This window comes from Xenopus tropicalis, chromosome 1, assembly GCF_000004195.4.
Source record: "Xenopus tropicalis strain Nigerian chromosome 1, UCB_Xtro_10.0, whole genome shotgun sequence".
Taxonomy (NCBI): Eukaryota; Metazoa; Chordata; class Amphibia; order Anura; family Pipidae; genus Xenopus; species Xenopus tropicalis.
The window spans coordinates 134,749,896-134,764,576 of NC_030677.2; the positions used below are offsets into that span (position 1 = coordinate 134,749,896).

Sequence of the window (14,681 nt, forward strand, 5' to 3'; positions counted from 1 at the left end):
TTGTATTGGTCTTTCACGTGGAATTCCAATAAAATTTATTCATGTTTGTGGCTGTAATGTTACAAAATGTGTAAAAGTTCAAGGGGGCCGAATACTTTTGCAAGCCACTGTATCTGCAGTTTATTGGTATTTGTTCTGGAGAGGCCTTTATCAGTAGACTATTTTTTTATCATTTATCAGAATATTTCATTAGGCTTATAACTAAGGCAAGATGGCTCTGTTTTAATTGGAGTGGCATTGTGCAAAGTGCAGATAAGTTGAGAAGCACCATGCCCACCTTGCACCCCTCTTTGCAAGGTGGGCATGGTGCTTCTCAACTTATTTGCACTTTATATGATTGCAAGTGTTCCTTGAACTTGCTTCTTGAGCTATGGGCACAAAGTGTGATCTAACTGCAGTACAGGTATGGGATCCCTTATCCAGAGACCCCTTATCCAGAAAGTTCCGAATTACGGAAAGGCCATCTCCCATAGACTCCATTATAAGCAAATAATTCACATTTTTAAAAATAATTTCCTTTTTCCCTGTAATAATAAAACAGTACCTTGTACTTGATCCCAACTAAGATATAATTAATCCTTATTGGAGGCAAAACAATCCTATTGGGTGTATTCAATATTTAAATGATTTTTAGCAGACTTAAGTTATGGAGATCCAAATTACAGAAAGGTCCCTTATCTGGAAAACCCCAGGTCCTGAGCATTCTGGATAACAGGTCCCATACCTGTACTAGGCACCCAACATAAATATAATTAACATAGTCGCATTGGGTGCATTGTTTTTTAGGTGGTTGTTTCATGAAATTATGAGCCCAATAAAAAAAAAAGCTGATCAGCGCTGCAGTAGTGATCTTGCTAAAGGCCCCCATACACGGGCCGATAGTAGCTGCCGATATCGGTCCCTTGGACCCGCATCGGCTCATTGATGCGGTCCCCGGACCAACTTTACCTATGCCTGTCATTATAATTCAATCGTTTGTCCCCAGGGTCCACCCGTAGGTGGGGGATATCGGGAGAAGATCCACTCGCTTGGCGACATTGCCAAGCGAGCGGATCTGCCAGTGTATGGGGACCTTGAGGCTTAGCTGTGTCTGGGCTGGACTGGCAATCTGTTGATTCTGGCAAATGCCAGACGGACTGCTATAAGGTGCCATATACAGTCACCATTTATTGGACTGGTGGGGGGGCGGTAAATATTAGGGCATACTCATATGTGGAAAAGTAACTGCAGCAGGTTTGAGTTATCCATACAGTTTTAACTGAACCTTATGCACATCTTCATCTGGATTAGTTGTTAGAGTTTAACACGTTTCTCTTAAATAAAATGAAACATACAAGGCTTTTGTGTAAATGTTATATATACAAACATAGATCTAGCCAGAAAATGATCAGTGTTTAGTGTGGAGAGTTTGAAAGCAATTGATGATGGTTCTAGTTGTGTTGCTGACCTAATTAGGAACAATTTTATTGTATGTTATGTTTCTCATTCTCTTGTATCTTTTATCTTTTGTATCTTGCTGTGTACCCCCAGCTTTAATTTATTGAATATATGGTTCCTCCAGGACAGGTCTATTCTGCTATAGTGTAAATTACTACATGCAAGGAATGAGAAAGCAAGTAGGGGTCTCAGTGTAAGCGGGCCATTATGTGTACTCTGCATTGTTTTTCTAGCAGGGCATCCAAATACTATTTCACTCGTCTGCTATTGCTTAAGTGAGCAGGGTTTAGCTTTGTAGTGTGTATTCAGCTTATGGGATTTCCATTTGTGTTCCTGGGAAAGTGAATGGCAAGGTTGTGTTGCAAAGCAGCCTATTACTCTGAAATAACACCAGTATGTTTATTTTCTAGAATGTCTGTGTTGGGTGGAGAATTATTTTGACTTGTTCTACATGTTCTAAAGCTGATTTATTACACTTCAGCGAATGCATGTATTGCTAATAAACTTTGGGTTATTCTAAAGCAGAGTCCATCTGAATTTTTAGTAAGGGTTGTGTTTGCTCATTAAAAAGCAATCATTCTATGAGCCTAACTTGTGAGTTCAAGTTGGAATCTGTGGCCATAGATGCAGATGACAAGCTTGTTACCACATTTCCAGGATGTGCATTTCCAGGATGTTTACCTTTATACCAATAGCTCCACATCACAGAATAGGGTTTGCAGTAAATGAAGAACATGTGGAATTCACCATTTGCATTTGGTATGTCTAAGATCCTTTTGGTCATCATATATGTACTGAGAAATGCCAGGATCCTCATTTTTATATATCATCAGTGTACCTGTCCCTACAAGCCGAAAGGAAGGCAAGCATAGGTCAGAAATACATACCCCCCAACTGTCCCGCTTTAAGCGGGACAGTCCCGCTTTCTATAGCGCATCCCGGATAGTTCCCTGAATGTCCCGCATTTTCGTAATAGATTACGGAAATGCGGGACATTCATAGAAGGATCCGCGACAGCGGGATGAGAAGGTTTAAGATGAGCGCTCCAACTCCTTGCGCTGCTTCTCTCCTGTGGCTCCTTCTCCGGCGGTCCCTGGCCCTTTTATAAGGTTGCGCCCGTGCGTAATGACGTCACACGTACACACGGGGCGCAACCTTGTAAAAGGGCCTGGGACCGCCGGAGACGGAGCCACATAAGGAGAGAAGCAGCGCAAGGAGTCGGAGCGCGTATGGGGGGCTCTTGTGGGGGGGGCAAAACTGGTAGATAGTTATAACTCACTTATATTTATTATAACATTTGTCCTCCCTGTGTGTAATTCTGTATATTGTAAGATTGTACAGCACTGCGTACCCTTGTGGCGCTTTATAAATAAAGTTATACATACATACATACATACATACATACATACATACATACATAACTGACTGCCTTCTCTCTATATTTGTGTTTTATATGTAGGAGTTGCTATTTTGTTTTCCTTAGGTAGTACAGTATGAGGGTATAGCACATTTGCATCTGATCCCGCTGCGCGCGCCAAATCTTTTTCTCCCTCCTTTTTGTTTTTCAAATGTTGGGAGGTATGGAGATATACTTGTTAATGCCGAATCTACAACACCAGTCATTTCATGTCAGCACTGTAGGTTGTGTTTCATGGCACATAAATGATTACATTTTTTTTCCCCTCCTAAATATAACTCCCTTGTGCTGTGCCACAGACTGGTTTTCCTGGTCTAACAAGCTGATTGCAGCATGAGTCGGACAGATCAGATAGTTTTATCTGTAAAACTGATTTAACATTCAGTGCAGTTTGGGTGCATGTTTATAAGTGTTACACCACATCCCTGAAAGGAGACATATCCTATAAAAATTATGAATGTGCCAGTGAATTATACTCCTCTAGATATAGAACGATTGTGCTTAAAAATGTTGTGTTTCTGACTTATTTATTGAGAAATTCCACAAACACCCCACTAGTCCCGCCCATCTGTTCTACTTCCTGCTGGCTGAATTCTCTGGATGAGCTGGGGAGCCGGCGGCCCTCCGTACACTGCACTGTAGGATAGGAACCAATCAGCAGCTAGGCTGACCTGATGGGGAACTGAAGCCTGTCTGTGCTTGTGTGACTGCAGGGCTGTGATTGGCTCTCCCCCTCCTACTGTGCTTCTGGCAGGGACCGTTAGGACACGCCCACTCTTCATTTCACACTGGACGGAGAAGTGATATGATCTATAGGGAGCACCAATAAAGGGGCCATTGTTACAGATAGGATTAATGTTTAGCCCAAAGGGAAACCAGCACCGTATATTATTCATAATTGCCTACAAAATTAGGGTTTTTCCCATTTATCCAATATGTCTCCTTTAATAAGAACTGCATTCTCTCAGTATTGGCTCACTGTTTCTGCAACTGGGTTTATATAAATTCCATGAGTGCGGTCGCTGGGGATATAAGAGCAACTGACAACGTGGAATTTGTATATATAATATTCTGGACATTTTTTTTTAATCCTCATAGTATGAGAATTGAGATCTGCTTTAAAGGAGCAGTATACACAGTTTTTTTAGTATGTGCTCCATGAATAGGCTGTTGCTGAACATAATTTTTCCCTTTTCTCTTAAGAAATATCTGTTTTTTGTTTTCCCACGCTTAACAAGTAATGAAAGTGAAACCAGCTTCATTTTCCAACTTTCTGTTCTGCAGTCACTCTTTGTAATAGAGAAGTGATAAAGCAAATTACCAGTCTGTAGATTATCTCTGCGTATAATTAGCTGCTCCTTATTACACAGCATGCAGTTTAGGGACTGGGGGGTTGTTTATTCAGAGCTCATCTTCCTTTAAGCAAATGATTCTGGAGAAAAAGAGTTAGTTCCAGTGGCGTAAATATGTATACAGCAAACCCCATGGTCTCAGGGGGCTGGGCCGTGGGGTCTGCAGTACCATAATCTCCCCTCCCCTCTCCTACCTTTAAATGTAGTGGTATGGTCAGGCCCGGGAGGTGCGGCACGAGAGGGCCGGGGGTAGTTGAGCCAAGTTACGCCGATGGTTACTTCAGTGAAAAATAAAAACTGTTTAGTGTTCACGATATTAGAATATAAGGATTTTTTAAAATGAAAAGAATAGGCAGAATATGCATGGTATATGCTTATATGTTAATTTTATCAATATATTGGTTCAAATATTTTTAATACTCTTTCTGTATAGAGTAAGGATTCCCAAAAAAATGATTTCCATGAACACCAAACTGGATACAAACCCTAATTTGCAAATGCAATTTCTTACCACAGGACACAGCTGATCATTTTAAAAAAATTACAAGACTTCAGCTGCTAAGTATTGAGTAAAATCACATGAACTCTAACTCACAAGAGCTCTAAGGCTGATGCCACACGTGGCGTTTTTACGCTGCGTATTTTCTAATTCTCTTGGTGGCTGAAAAACGCACGATATCATCATCCATAGAAATAACTTCAAAAGACTCGAAGCAAACCACACAATGCGTAAATACGCTAGAAAACGCCTTAGCAGCGTTTGCCGAAATACGCCAGTATTTGCACAGCAATCTATTCCTATGTATACACAAAGGCAGCTGCCAGACCTAGGGGAAATACACAGCATTTTTTACTATTTCGCACTATTAGCACCGTGGAAATGGGATTTGCTACGTCACCAGTACTAGGCTGAAAAACGCCATAGTCAGGGGCTGTGTGGCTTGTGCGGCGTTTTTAGGCTGAGAAAATACACAGCGTAAAAACGCCACGTGTGGCATCAGCCTAATTCTTAGGATGAAATGTTTGATCTCCTTCATGCAGGTACCTCTCTGAGTTCCTCTATGCCTGGCTGATGTCCACACTGAGTCGAGCAGACAGCTCACAAATGGCAGAAGAGCGTATAATGGAGGAGCAACAGAAGGGACGCAGTAGCAAAAAAACAAAGAAAAAAAAGAAAGGTAAAACACTGCTAAATCCTGCAAGTGAGCCACTAACTTTTCTGCCAATTTCATCTTTTTATGTATTTGCAGATGTCGAACTGTGAATTGGCATGTTTCAGTTATGTACGCACCTTGTTCTCAGGGTTTTTTTTGTTTTGGGATTTTTTCAGTGATATAGTCCTATTACTGTTATAACTTGAAAAATGTCTTTTAAGCTAGGTATCACAGAGATAAAGAGGTATATATTGCCAAGGAGGGAATCACAAAAACCATACAAATCCTATAAATGGTGCCTACTCAGGCCAAAAGTCAGTAGGGCTGTTTCTTCTAATATGAGCATATGCTTGGGATGGGGTTCATACATGCAGTATGATAGTCTTGCCTCTGAACTCTGCCCTGCTGCATGCACTACTATCCTGTTAGTAATCATTCTTTTTTATGAATGTCTCATAGTTCGACCTCTGGGCAGAGAGATCACCCTAAGTCAAGCATATCAGAATATGTGTGCTGGCATGTACAAGGTAAGGAACTATTGTGTAGAGCAGCTTTTCAAATATGGATTTGTAAATTAAAGATTCTGGTTTTGTAGGTAAAGATTTTGCTTTCTGTAATGTGCCTTTTTCAGGATGTCTAGTGACCGCTTAAATTAAAAAAAGGCATTAACAAAGGAATGCCAAAAAACATAAGTGTACACTATTATAGTTTAAATAAACAAGGCTACTGGGTAGCCACGGGGGCAGCCTTTTCAAACTGAAATAGGTTTAAAGAATACACCATTGTATTCTACAAAGCTTATCTGTTATCTCAGGGGGCTCAAACTCAATTTACCTGGGGGCCGCAGGAGGCAAAGTCAGGATGAGGCTGGGCCGCATAAGGGATTTCACAAAAAATTGGCTTTCAAGGGATAATGCAAGGCACGGCGGGCGGGAGCTGCTGATTGCGGAAATGACGTTATGCCATCATAACAGTTATTATGGGAAGACGTTCTGTGTGCACAATTAGCTCCTTAGCAGCTAATTGTGCACACAGAACGTCTTCCCATAATAACTGTTATGATGGCATAACGTCATTTCCGCAATCATAGTAACATAGTAACATAGTAGGTTGGGTTGAAAAAAGACATACGTCCATCAAGTTCAACCATAATGCCTATACCTAACCTGCCTAACTACAAGTTGATCCAGAGGAAGGCAAAAAACCCCATCTGAAACCTCTCTAATTTGCCTCAGAGGGGAAAAAATTCCTTCCTGACTCCAAGATGGCAATCGGACCAGTCCCTGGATCAACTTGTACTAAGAGCTATCTCCCATAACCGTGTATTCCCTCACTTGCTAAAAAGCCATCCAGCCCCTTCTTAAAGCTATATAATGTATCAGCCAGTACGACTGATTCGGGGAGGGAATTCCACAACTTCACAGCTCTCACTGTAAAAAATCCTTTCCGAATATTTAAATGGAACCTCCCTTCTTCTAAACGGAGTGCGTGCCCTCGTGTCCGTTGGAAGGACCTACTGGTAAATAAAACATTAGAGAGGTTATTATATGATCCCCTTATATATTTATACATAGTTATCATGTCACCTCTTAAGCGCCTCTTCTCCAGTGTAAACAGACCCAACTTGGCCAGTCTTTCTTCATAACTGAGGCTTTCCATACCCTTTACCAACTTAGTTGCCCTTCTCTGGACCCTCTCTAACTCAGTAATGTCCCGTTTGAGCACTGGAGACCAAAACTGAACAGCATATTCTAGATGGGGCCTTACCAGCGCTCTGTAAAGGGGAAGAATAACCCCCTCCTCCCGTGAATCTATACCCCTTTTAATACAGCTCAAAACCTTGTTTGCCCTTGCAGCTGCTGCCTGGCATTGCTTGCTACAGCCAAGTTTATTATCTACAAGGACTCCAAGATCCTTCTCCATTATGGATTTGCCTAGTGCAGTCCCATTAAGGTTATACGGGGCTTGCATATTTTTACATCCCAGGTGCATGACCTTACATTTATCCACATTAAATCTCATCTGCCACTTAGCTGCCCAGATTGCCAGTTGGTCAAGATCCTGCTGCAGGGATGTCACATCCTGGATAGAATTGACTGGTCTGCAGAGTTTTGTGTCATCTGCAAACACTGATACATTACTCATAATACCCTCCCCTAAGTCATTTATGAACAAATTAAACAAAAGTGGACCCAGTACAGAACCCTGAGGGACCCCACTGAGAACCTTACTCCAAGTAGAGAATGTGCCATTAACAACCACCCTCTGTACCCGATCCTGTAGCCAGTTTTCTATCCATGTGCAAACGACTTCACTAAGACCAATAGACCTTAGCTTAGAAAGCAGTCGTTTGTGGGGAACGGTATCAAATGCTTTGGCAAAATCCAAATAGATTATATCTACTGCATCCCCACTGTCCAGCTTCTTACTTACCTCATCATAAAAAGCAATTAAATTGGTCTGACATGACCTGTCCTTCCTAAAGCCATGCTGATTACTGCTCATAATGCCATTCTCCACTACATAATTTTGAATGTGATCCCTTAACAAGCCTTCAAATAACTTGCCCACCACGGATGTCAAACTTACAGGCCTATAATTGCCAGGCTGAGATCTTACTCCCTTTTTAAATATGGGAATGACATTCGCCTTCTTCCAATCCCTAGGTACCATACCTGATGAGAGCGAGTCTGAGAATATCAGAAACAAGGGCCACTGCAATTCTGCCCCTAGCTCTCTCAGTACCCGAGGGTGTATTCCATCTGGCCCCGGTGCCTTGTTTACATTTATCGTGTGTAACCCTTTAAGCACCATATCCTGTGCCAACCACTGTGTAGTTGGAGCTGAGGCAACAGTGCAGCTATTGGGTGAGACTTGGCCCACTGGCTCCTCTACTGTATACACAGAAGAAAAGAACTGGTTAAGCACATCTGCCTTTTCTGTATCCGCTGTAACCATATTGTTACTATAACTCAATGGGGCCACACCCTCAACCTGCATCTTTTTACTATTAATATACTTAAAAAACTTTTTGGGGTTAGTCTTGGCCTCGGCCGCGATGCGCTCCTCATTTTCTATCTTTGCGTTCCGGATTGCTGTTTTACAACACTTGTTATAGTGTTTATATTCATTAAACGCAGCTACTGTCCCCTCTGACTTATATTTCTTAAAAGCTTTCCTTTTTTTCCCTATTAACTTCTTTACCTCAGAGTTAAGCCACATAGGGTGATTCTTAACACTTCTACTTTTTCTTATTAATGGAATGAATTGAGAACAGTAATGATTTAATATCATTTTAAATGACAACCATTTCTGCTCTGTATTTTTATCAGAAAACATAATGCCCCAATCTATGCCCTGAAGCGCTGCCCTTAAGGAGCTAAAATTTGCCTTCCTAAAATTCAGTGTCTTGGTTGCCCCCGTGTAAATTTGTTTCCTGCACCAAACATCAAATGAAATAACATTATGGTCACTATTACCCAGGGGTTCAACCACTTGCACATTTGCTATACGTTCTGGGTCATTAGAGATCACTAGATCTAGTATAGCATTGTTCCTGGTTGGCTCCTCAACAACTTGTGACATAAAGTTGTCGTGCAGCAAGTTTATAAACTTGTTCCCATTTACTGTCCTGGCAGTACTATGGCCCCAGTCAATATCAGGGTAATTAAAATCCCCCATTATTATCACTTGCCCCAAACTAGCAGCCTTTTCTATTTGCAACAGGAGCTGGGCCTCCTCCTCTTCGCTTACATTAGGGGGTCTATAGCATACCCCTACAATTAGTTTGGTAGATTCCTTACTATCTGTGAGAAGCTCAACCCATAAGGATTCAGCTCCCTCTGTTAACCCCATAACTTCCTCCTTAATATTTGCTTTTAAGTCGTGCTTAATGAACAGACACACTCCTCCTCCTTTCCTATTGCCCCTGTCCCTCCGAAACAATGTATACCCCCCAATATTAACAGCCCAGTCATGAGACTCATTCAACCAAGTTTCAGCAACACCAATCACATCATATTTCCGCTCCAACGCCAGCACCTCCAGCTCTCCCATTTTACCAGTCAGGCTCCTTGCATTGGTAAACATACATTTAATACTGGTTCCGGCGTGAGAATGACGTGTAAACAACTTATGGGCCTCCCTGCCATTATCAGTATCCCGAAGCAAGTCTCCTCCCCCAATTTCCCTTACTATGCCCACTATCAGCAGCTCCCGCCCACCGTGCCTTGCATTATCCCTTGAATCGCAATAAAAATCGCGATCCATTCATTGCTTTTGAGAAGGCGTTGGTGCGGGCCACAAAATATTGTACCGCGGGCCGCGAGTTTGAGACCCCTGTGTTATCTTCTATGTAAATTGTGCTAATGCAACAGGGGGTTGATTCTTGGCCTGAAAAAAAAAAAGACCAAGAATCAGCCCCTACACTGGCATCAACCATCTTCTTTGCCGGAACCATTGAATTGGCCTGGGTGCAGGCACATGCAGTGTATATTGTCGAAGAAATGCAAAACTTTGCATTTCAGAGCCAATATCTGCCATGTGTGCCGATTTAATGGCTCCGGGTGCAGGGAAAGAAGAAGGCTGATGCCAGTGTAGGGGCTGATGCTTTGTGTCCATTTTTCTACAGACTGATAATCGGCTCTGTGTAGCATTAGCCATTCTCCTTTTTTCAGCTTTGATAGCTGACCCCAAGGCTACACAAATTATTATTGTAATTTTCTAATGCAAACACACCAGTTTTACCAGTGCTGAAAACAGTACATTTTATTTTAGTTTACTTTTTCACTACTTTATTACTTAACTTGGGCTTCTGCACTCCTTTTAAAGGAGAAGGAAAGGCAAAGTCACTTGGGGGTGCCAAAATGTTAGGCACCTCCAAGTAACTTAAATCTCTTACCTTCTACCTCTGGGTACCTGCAGCGCTTCCTCCTTCCGTCTTCTGTCGCGCACGCGCAGTAGAGAGAGAAGTCAGCTTTCCACTCTACTGCGCATGCGCCTGTCCTAAGTCCATCCAAAAGCGAAGGAGGAAGAGCTGCGCTACAGGTTCCCCGGGCTGGTGCTGTTTTCTCCTAACAGGGGCACCAGCCTGGGGTACAAGGTAAGCGATTTAAGTCACTTGGGGGTGCCTAACATTTTGGCACCCCCAAGTGACTTAGCCTTTCCTTGTCCATTAACTAGGTTTTGTAAATATGGCAGTGTGTAGTGGCACTAATCCTGTGACTCACTGCTGCATCAATAAAGCTATCCGTCTTATTAAATATGAGATGAGGCAATGTTTCTAAAGTATGTCTCTAAAGTATAATACTGTTAAATTCCTCCCTCCCTTTCTACAGTAGTATGTGGGTCCTGGCCAACTGAACCTTTAGGGGTCTATTTATCATGCATTTCTTGCACAATATGATAAACAGGCCTATGACTATATCGTCTACACCCACTTTAAATTATTTGCCCATTCGGTTTTTATTACCGGTCACATTACCCATGTTTCTCTATGAAGGGGCCACCATGCTTAGGCTGTAGTAGTCCGTTGTTTTTAGAAGTGCTAACCGGTTGAAAAGGTTTAGGGAATGTAAGTAACAATTACTTGCAAAAGCAGACTTGTTTGTGAAGTACGATCAACATGACCTACAGGAAACTTGTAACGTACATAAATACATTAGAGTAGTTTTTTTGTGTGTGTGCGTGTCAGTATCGCTTTAATAGCAGAATTGTGTGCCACCTGTGGCTTGAATTCACATGCTGATAATAGCTTTTGAAGGCTAATCACAACGAAGGCAGCCTCTATAAAAGCACCCTGTGTCACAAAGGAATATTTAGCATTTCAGCACTAGGAAATGGTTTTGAAAAACACATTTGTTGGGTTCTTCTTGTTTCAGACTATGATTGCTTTCGACATGGATGGCAAAGTAAGAAAGCCGAAATTTGAACTTGATAGTGAACAGGTTCGATATGAGCACAGGTTTGCACCATTCAACAGCGTGATCACACCACCACCAGTGCATTACTTGCAGTTCAAGGTTTGTTTCTATTCTTTAGCAAAAGTATGATCCTTTCATAATGTCAGCCCTGTCTGCACTACATGGAATAAAGTAGGACTGACTATTGGTCACATATGAGACTTTCAGCGTTGTTTTGTGCTCCCATAGAGATGAACAGGTAGACGTCTGGTGTACAACTGATTCAGCACCATAAATGAGGCATTTTGGGGGAACAAGAGCAATATGCCAGGATGTCCGTATATCAAAATCCTACCAGTATTCTTTTAAGGGCTCTATTCTGTTAAGTAATTAGACTTGATAGTGCTCTCAGTAAATGAATATTTGTGTCAAGTAACTGGCAGTAAATTCTTATAATTATTCATCTTTCCACTATAAAATAACAGGAAATGTCAGATCTGAACAAGTACAGTCCTCCGCCTCAGTCTTCAGACCTGTACTTGGCTGCTAGCAAACATTTCCAACAAGCAAGGATGATTCTAGAAAGCATTTCCAGCCAGGATCAGGAGGTGAGAGAGGTTTTTCTTTCTCAAGTATTTACCACCTTGTCATTCAGTAATCGGAAGTGTTGGGGGGATAGATTCTTTACTGAAATGTGGAAGTTATAGTCCTATTATAAAAAAAAAAAAATTCTAGCTGTTTATGGCAGAATATTCTGTTGAAGCTGAGATAGAATCGAAACACCCATGCTGTAGGGATAAAGAGCCTGTAACAGAATTCCTTTGCAGAATGAATCTTATATAACACCATCATAAGAGATGTTTAGCCATTTTCTTGTGTATTTGAAAACATACATATAGACAGATGTATTGTGTTCTATTTCCAGAGTTGTATGATGGCTGAAACAGTTGACTGCTACAGCAGCAAATCTAAGAGTGGGTCACAATAGTTGTCTTTACAGCATTAAAGTTATATAATGAGGATATTATAAGTCACTGCAGTTCAATGACCATATAAAGGCAGAGTGCTTTTTAGACAGGCCATGAAACTTCAAGGTGAGATTATGTATTACAATACACAGTGGGGGTCATTTATCAACACTGGGCAAATTTGCCCATGGGCAGTAACCTATGGCAACCAATCAAATTGTTGCATTCATTGTTCTGCATGCAGCTGGATGAAAAAAGGTCATCACTGATTGGTTGCTATGGGTTACTGCTCATGGGCAAATTTGCCCAGTGTTAATAAATGAGCCCCAGTGAGTCACAAACACAAATTGCATCACTAAACACTTATGATAACTGAAGACAAACCACCATTTATATAGTGAATAATGTACCCCTCATAAAGAAATTATAAGGAGGGTGAAGGCCAAGTGTTTTTATACAGGTCATGGAAGTCCTCAGTGACTTCTAATATCCTTGTATTTTACAACAGGGTGTACATCATTTATTATAATACACAAGTCCTGTGAAATGACATCATTAAGCACCAATTATAACTGATGACATTACTAAGCATCGTTTGCAAAGATATCATTTACAGAATATTCATGGCTCTTTTACATACATAGTAAATAAAATAATAACTGTTGTAAAATATAAAGATATCAGAAGTCACTTAGGAGTTCCATGACCATATACACGCACAAGGCTGAAGGCAGAGTGCTTTTATATGGTCATGGAGCTCCAAGGAGACTTGTAATATCCTTATTTTACAACAGGGGGTACTATATATATTATAATACACAAATTTCAGTGAACGTGGGACTTTTACATCACTAGGCACTAACTATTGATAACATCACTAAGCACCGTTTAATAAGGATATAATTTAAAGGATATTCATGGCTTTTTTGTATTATAAGGATATAACATTTATCATTTTGGAACAAATAGAGTTTGTTGATAAATGCTATACAATATGATTAATTGTGAATAACAATGTATTTGGTGTCAATTTAGGTTAATGAGATACTGAAGGTTGCTAAGAACAATATTGTTGTCATGAAATTGCTTGCTGGTGGTCACAAAAAAGACTCTAAGGTATGTTTGTGCAATTACTTTCCTGTAATTCTTTTTATATTAGCACTACTTGCTAGATTAATGTTATGATCTGTGCCTTCAAAATTGTCCACAGCAGCTCCTCAGGCTGTGCAGCTTACCTTCAGCTGGTCAACTACATATCACTTTTGTGGCAAAGGTGTGCAAAGGCTGCAGATATAAGTGCCCCCGCCACCCCCACCAAACTGCATTTGGCTTCAAAACTTAGAGCTGATCACTCCTGAGCACTTCAGTTACCATGTAGCGCCAACGGATTGTATGAAATAACGGGGAAGTAATGTTAAATGGTTCCCCGAATCCTCCTTTTTTTTTCCTCTCTCCCCCCCCCCCTCCCATATTTTGTCTTTTTATCATTGCAACAATTTGTTAATAAGGAAAATTACTTTGAAAACAAAAATATTGTGGTGGAGACGCACAGTTTTGTATATGAAGCATAAATAGAACTTTTCAGTTGTATTTGGTGGATCTTGGAAGAAAACAATTTTACTCTTCTGATTCCATGAAAACCTTGTGACCTACATAACAAGGAGCAGCTATTTGATCTTAAGGCAATTGCACCACAACATTACTCTGACAGATGCTGAAGGTACCAGTCTGAGCAAGCCTCCGCTGACTAAAGTAACATAGATTTTAGAAACTGAATCTTTATAGATTATACAGACACACCCATATAGGAGCATAGTTAATGATAACAATTGGAATTACTGGTGGTGTCTGATCATCTATTTTCTTTATCCTTCAGATTCCGCCCGACTTTGACTTTTCTGCACACAAGTATTTCCCTGCTGTCAAACTGGTATAAAGTCTTTTCATTCAACCCCCTACATGCAGTGTTCCGTATGCACCAACAATAGAGCAACGTATCCAAATTCAGCCGGTTCGTCAGTTTTGTACAGCCCATTGTGTAGAAAATTGTTTGAATATTTGTGTGTTAAGATTTTTTTTGGGAAAAAAGTATTAAACATTTGACAAAAACAAAGCTGGTTTTTGTTATATTATTGGTACATTTTTAGCATTGCTGTCTTACTTTGGGAACAAAGGCATGAGTGCAAAAATAAGGCTGGCTGTCATCAGGATAACATGTCGAATCAGAGATACAGGTACACTGAACTGCCACTGCTTGTAGTAAAGACTTAAGTTAATCATCTGGAAGGCTCAGAATAATAGGCAATCTTTCCAGGTTGGCTAGTAAACGGTTATGGTGGCTATATACTGGACAGTCCTTTATAGAATCTGAGCAATAGGCCTGCAAAGTAAATGGATTAATACCATATGTATGGCAACTTGCTATCCATTCAATCAGGACATTTGGTTGGCAA

General features: G+C 40.9%; 1 protein-coding gene across 1 annotated transcript in view; it reads left to right on the plus strand.

Moving 5' to 3' along the window:
• naa35 (N(alpha)-acetyltransferase 35, NatC auxiliary subunit) overlaps positions 1–14,341 on the plus strand; it is a 33,469-nt gene extending 19,128 nt beyond the window's left edge. Inside the window, 6 exon segments of the mRNA NM_001199496.1 lie at positions 5,248–5,384; positions 5,820–5,887; positions 11,240–11,380; positions 11,746–11,868; positions 13,264–13,344; positions 14,105–14,341. Coding sequence (NP_001186425.1) covers positions 5,248–5,384; positions 5,820–5,887; positions 11,240–11,380; positions 11,746–11,868; positions 13,264–13,344; positions 14,105–14,164 — 610 coding nt within the window. The 3' untranslated portion in view covers positions 14,165–14,341.
• The last annotated feature ends 340 nt before the right edge of the window (positions 14,342–14,681 follow it).